Source organism: Oryctolagus cuniculus, chromosome 1 (genome assembly GCF_964237555.1).
Source record: "Oryctolagus cuniculus chromosome 1, mOryCun1.1, whole genome shotgun sequence".
NCBI lineage: Eukaryota > Metazoa > Chordata > Mammalia > Lagomorpha > Leporidae > Oryctolagus > Oryctolagus cuniculus.
This window is the reverse complement of record NC_091432.1, coordinates 93,224,073-93,230,403: the sequence shown is the minus strand read 5'-3', so window position 1 is coordinate 93,230,403 and position 6,331 is coordinate 93,224,073. Positions and strand designations below refer to the sequence as shown.

The following is a 6,331-nucleotide window of genomic DNA, read 5'->3' as shown; positions in this document are numbered from 1 at the left end:
AGAGAGAGAAGGAGTGATAGAGTTAGAGAGAGAGAGAGAGAGGTCTTCCATCTGCTGGTTCATTCCGCAATTGACCGCAACGGCCGGAGCTGCGCTGATAAGAAGCAGGAGCCAGGAGCATCTTCCGGGTCTCCCAATCAGGTGCAGAGGCCCAAGGACTTGGGCCATATTCTACTGCTTTCTCAGGCCATTGCAGAGAACTGGATAGGAAGTGGAGCAGCTGGGATACAAACCGGTAACCATATGAGATGCTGGCACTGCAAGTGATGGCTTTAACTGCTATGCCACAGCGCCAGCCCCTCACCATATTCTTATTACATACACAAGGATACTTCAAGAAGAGAGTGAAAAAATAGAATAAAAGATAAATTTATTTTGGTGCAAAATTTTTTGAAATGCTGGAATAGTTTTTTATAAGATGCATTTTCATTAACTTTACAAAGACCCCTTGTTTAAAATAGTAATGATGGCAGCAGTAGTAGTTAGCACTTATGGAGTGGTACTATGTTAAATATCTTAAATAAATATTATGTTAAATACCTTACATATAGTATCTCATAATTTAATTACCAAAATACTTCCATGAGTTAGATGATTATTATCACTATCTTCAACTCAAGATTTTCGTTCCTAATGTCCCTCAGCTAGTGGCAGATTTGAAACTTAATTTGACTCCAAAGTCATTTACATTCTAATTGGGAAGGCATATACTATGCAGTGATTAATTCAATTCACATGAAAAAAACATTGAGTGTGGTATGTCTGCAGTGCTGTGTGGTAGATGCTGATAAGCAACGAAGGAAAAAATATGGTGTATTAGATGGCTGGGGCTGCCATAAGGAAGAACCACAGACTGGAAGTCTCAATCCATAGCCCCCTCAATCCAGCCCCTGCCCAGCTGCGAGACGTGTGCCACGCCGAGCCCGAGGAGGTGGAGAGCTGGGCGCAGTCCTTTGACAAGCTGATGCACATCCCTGCGGGCCGCAGCGTGTCCCGGGCCTTCCTGCGCACGGAGTACAGTGAGGAGAACATGCTCTTCTGGCTGGCCTGCGAGGAGCTCAAGGCCGTGGGCAACCAGCACGTGGTGGACGAGAAGGTGCGGCTCATCTACGAGGACTACGTGTCCATCCTGTCCCTGAAGAAGGTCAGCCTGGATTCCCGGGTGCGGGAAGGCATCAACAGAAAGATGCAGGAGCCGTCCGCACACACGTTCGACGGCGCGCAGCTGCAGATCTACACGCTGATGCACTGGGACTCCTACCCCCGCTTCCTCAGCTCCCCCACCTACCATGCCCATCTGCTCCGGGGAGCCCCACGGTCCTCCTCCGAGGCCTAGCCGCCCCCCCACCCCCCGCACAGACACTCGACGCCTCGGGCAGACTCGGGGGCGGCTGGAAGCCCCCTCGCCCAGCAGCCCTGCAGGGGGCTCGGTGCACAGCCAGGAGGGGCCATCTCTGGAGGCACTTGGACCAGAACAGTGGGGGCCCTGGGACCTGTCCCTGCCGGAGGACAGACCTCCTGCCTCGTGCAGCTGTGAGACAAGACCCACCTTCTCACCGTCTGCACCCCAGAGCCTCGAGCCAGGGGACAGGACCCACTTTCTAGTCAGCTCTCGGAACGTTAGACCTGAAAACCTGTCTTTTCTGTGTTTTATCAAAAATAAGAAAAATGTCTTCATAAAAAAGAAGCTAATTCTGAAGTTCTGAAGCTAGAAGTCAGATGTTGGCAGGTGTGGTTCCTCCTGGGAGCTCTGAGAGAAGGATCCGGTCTAGGCCTTTCCTGGGCTTGTTGGTGGCTGCCTTCTCATTGTTCCACATTGTCTTCTCTCTACATATGCTGTGTCTAAATTTCTTCTTATGAAAATGAAGTCATATTGATTTAGGGCCCATCCTAAAGAGCCCCTTTTAACTTCGTTACCCCAAGAAGGCTTTATCTCTCATTTGTCACATTCTGAGGTGCCGGTGGCTAGGATTTCAATATATGAATTTTGGGGAGGACAAGTTTTAGCTCAAAACAAGACCTTTCACTCAAAAAGTTACCAGTCTATCAAGATGTCTTGTTGTAGAAGAAAGTGGATAGGAAAATATTTGAGTAGAAACAAAGCACTTATTTAGGGCCCATGGAGAAATGATAGTGACTTTTGATTGGCGTTAACAGAAAAGGCTTCAGTGAAGCAGTGCCATTAACACTGGGTCCCGAGTCATCAATAAAAATGTTACAGGCTGAGACTGGACAGGAGAAGACACTTTGTAGTGCAGAGAGTGCCCTGGTGTGGCAGGGATGGAGTGAAGGGGTGAGAGATGATGTGAAGTATTGGTAAGATGGCTCTCAGGGGGAGAAGGTCTTGACGTACCATTTGCCATCGCCCCTATCATGGCTAAGGGTTGCTCTTGGGAGATAGAACTACTTCACATATTTGGGTTGCGCATGCCTGTTATCAAGTGTGCTTCTGCTGTTGCTAACCCTGAGAAGCCTTGGGGCAGAAAGAATAAAAAGGTCATGGTAAATGCCAGGGGCAAGAAGTTGTGAGCACACAGTGTCAAAACTCCCATGGAGTGGGCACTACAGCCATGCATGGTAGGGGGCTGGGGCATCTGGGGTATCTGATATGCCAAGTGACTGGGAAGAGGAGGAGGCTGTTTTCAACAGGGTGAGCAGAGCACCCAAAAGTCTGTAATGGGAGAAAGCGTGCCATGTTTGAGGTCCGTGCTGATGAATTGCGGGGAGCTGGGTAAAGTGGTCAAAATGAGACAAGAGTATAGGGAAAGGTCAGGCCATCTGAGGGTCTTTTTGGTTATGCTAATGATTTTGGCCTTTATTCTGGAACCAAGAGGCAGTCACCAAATGGTTTTCAGTGTGCTGTGAACTGTGTGAATGTCTCCCTGCACAAGGACCCCTTTGCAAGGGGTACGAGGTGGAGGTGAACAGCTTAGCATTTGTGAAGATCACTCTGACTGCAGTATGAAGAACTGGTTGAAGGGGAGCCACATTGCTTTCCTGCAGTGGTGAGCCTGACACATCTATGAGAGTACTCCAAAAAGTTTGTGAGAAAATGGAATTACAAGATAAGTTTCTTAAAGTGAAAACATTTTGAAATCCATGCAGATGGAGGGTCTTCAAAAGGTTCAAGGAAAATGGATATTATGAAAAAACTATGTACAGATTTCAACTTTTTTGGACCAAAGTAAACATCTTTTAATTCTATTTTCTATGAGTGTTTTGAAGTACCCTTGTATTGTTGGGTTGGAAAGAAAGAAGTGCTCAGCTGTTACAGAATTGCATCAAAACAATTCAGAAGTGTTTGGAGGAGCTCTATTGACTAAAGGTGGGGCAATTTGTACATCAAAATCATAATAGTGGTAATGGATTAAAATATACTGAAAAAAATAAATAAAGGTGTGTGGAGAGAAAACTTACAGAAGGATGTCAGATAATAAATGTAGAATGTGTGATAGATTTAGAGAACCATTATTTGTAACATGTAATGATCAATTTAGCCAAGATTCATCAATGGCCATATGTTCACTCGGTTAACAGGGCATTCAGAGTCTGAAAATGTCAGCTCACAGAGTATTAAATTACAAACAGAAAACAGTACCTTTACTGGAGTGATCTGGTGATTACCTTAACTGAGTCATCAAATTTAGTATAATTAATATGGGAACAAAATGACATTATATTTTTTAAAGGTTTTATTTATTTATTTGAGAGGTAGAGTTACAGACAGTGAGATGGAGAGACAGAAAGGTCTTCCATCTGCTGGTTCACACCCCAGATGACTACAACAGCCGTAGCTGAACTGATCTGAAGTCAGGAGCCAGCAGCTTCTTTCCAGGTCTCCTGCATGGGTGCAGGGGTCCAAGCACTTGGGCCATCTTCCATTGCTTTCCCAGGCCACAGCAGAGAGATGGATCAGAAGTGGAGCAGCTGAGACTAGAACTGGGGTCCATATGGGATGCTGGCACTGCAGGCGAAGGGTTAACCTCCTTGCCATAGTGCCAGCCCCAGACATCATATTTTTAGTGATGATATACACATTTTTAAAAATTTATTTGTTTGTTTGAAAGTCAGAGACAGAAAAAGAAGGAGAGTCACAGAGAGAGATCTTCCATCTGCTGGTTTGCTCCCCAGATGAATGCAATGGCTGGAGCTGGGTCAGGTCAAATCCAGGAGCTAGAAGCTTCTTCTAATGCGGGTAGCAGGGGCCCATGCACTTTGGCCTTCTTTTACTGTTTTCCCCAGGCAATTAGCAGAGAGCTAGATTAGAACTGGAGCAGCCAATGCAGAAACCAGCGCCCGTATGGGATGCTGACATTTCAGATAGCAGCTTTACATGCTGTGCCACCTGATACACACATCTTTTGACACACACAAAATCACCTAAGCACCATTTTGTGAAACGTGCTTACCCTTCATCTAAAAGCAAACAAGCCATCAGACAAACTCAAATTGGGAGACATTTTATAAGGCAAATCACCTGGGCTTTTTAAACATGCTAGTGCCATAAAGAATAGCAATAAAAAATGTGCACGAGTGTGTGTGCATGTGTGTGTGGTTACTTATTGATTAAAAGAGACTAAAGACACAGGAAAAATCAAACTCAATGCATGATCCCTTCATTGAGTCCTGGATGGGGGAAAATAGCTATAAAAGGCTTTTTTCTGGGTGAAGATTATCAAGGTGCTCATTTTTTTGGTTACTTTTTTTGTCAGTTTGAAATTTGGTAAAGAAGTTGGAACAAATTAAAGAAAAAAGGCAATAAGCCATGAAGGCCTTCAGTGGGAAAGCTTAGGTCAATGGACTTCAAAACTATGCATTATAAAATAATGTTTAAATCTTACAATTAACCCACATTGAGAAATGAGCATAGTGCCAAAATTGTCCTAATTTGTAGTAAAAGTGTTCCATTATAAGATACAATTTTCATCAACAGTTTTTCCTTTGGCTTTTTTCCTTGGATTTTGTTCCTTTATACTGTTCAATTGTCCACACTTCTGAATTGTCGCTACATCTTGAACACAGGTGTCTGTGTTGATTGACGTCATCAGGCACTGTGCCAGGTGCTGAAGACACAAAGACAAACAAGATGTTTTCTGCTGCAGGGGAACTGATCAGCTCTGAGGGAAGAATACCAGTGTCTTCAGAACCTCGGCACGAATGGATTCATGTAAACTGACTCATTACGGCAAGCTCCAGGTGAAACCATGGTAGCATACTAGCGGCCAATATAGGTTATCCTGGAGTTCACTTAAAAATACCCAGCAAGTTAACAGCAAGGGGGAAAGCTGGCAACACCGCTTGACATTAAGGCCTAGGGAAAACCCAATGCTTCAGTGTGATTGCGGCTGTTCCTGACGGAGGCGGATGGCGCTGGGCTGAGAAGGACTCCCATCTCTGTTGCTTGTGAGGCCGAGGCTGCTGGGGGAATGCGTTCAGGAAGATACTTCTCGCCCTCCCGTTGGTGTGTCCAGACTCAGAGACCTTGACTTGTACTGTTGAGGACACAAAAGCCATGTGGGCTGGGCTCGCTCCTCACATCAGCTTTTTCTTTTAGAGTTATGACCTGTTTCAAGACACAGAGAAGTATATCTGGAAGTACATAGTACGAGGAAATATGACTCAAGTTCATGTACTCATCACCGAGATCTTAGAAAGGTATCAAATCTTTTTAAATTTAATAATATGAAATATAACTGGAAATCTCATGGCCAGGGTGCTTCTTCTTTCTGACCCCAGAGGTAATCACCAGCCTGAAATTAGTACACATTTTTCCTTTCTCTTTGTTTTACTTTTTAATATTATTTTCTTTTTAAAAAATATTTATTTGTTTGTTTATTTGAAATACAGAGTTACAGAGAGAGAGGAGGAACACAAGGAAGATCTATTCTCTGATTCACTCCCCAAGTGGTCTTATCAGCCAGGGCTGGTCCAGGCGGGATCCAGGAGCCTGAAACTCCATTTGGGCCTTCCAGGTGGATGGCAGGGTTCCAAGTACTTAGGCCATCTTCTACTGCTTTCCTAGATGCATTAGCAGGGAGCTGGGTTGGAAGTGGAGCAGCCAGGACTCCAATTGGCGTCCATCTGGGATGCTTGCATCTCAGGTGGTGGCTTAACCCACTGTGCCACAACGCCAGCCCCTAATATTATTTTCAGTAAGTAGGTTTATGCACATAATACATATATTGTTGCTTTCTGTGTTTTCAAAATACACATGGATTGAATCATATGGAACTTGTACTTTTTAACCTATTTTTATTCACTCAATCTTTTTTCTTTTTTAGTTTTTAATAGATTCAATATAGTTCATAGATACAGTTCTAAGAATATAATG

At 44.4% G+C, this 6,331-nt stretch overlaps 1 protein-coding gene across 1 annotated transcript; it reads left to right on the top strand.

Moving 5' to 3' along the window:
• The first annotated feature begins 911 nt into the window (after positions 1-911).
• LOC100342097 (regulator of G-protein signaling 19) lies at positions 912-1,340 on the top strand. Its single transcript, XM_008262222.4, has one exon. The coding sequence runs from the start codon at positions 965-967 to the stop codon at positions 1,334-1,336; it is 372 nt and encodes a 123-aa protein (XP_008260444.1). The 5' UTR covers positions 912-964; the 3' UTR covers positions 1,337-1,340.
• The last annotated feature ends 4,991 nt before the right edge of the window (positions 1,341-6,331 follow it).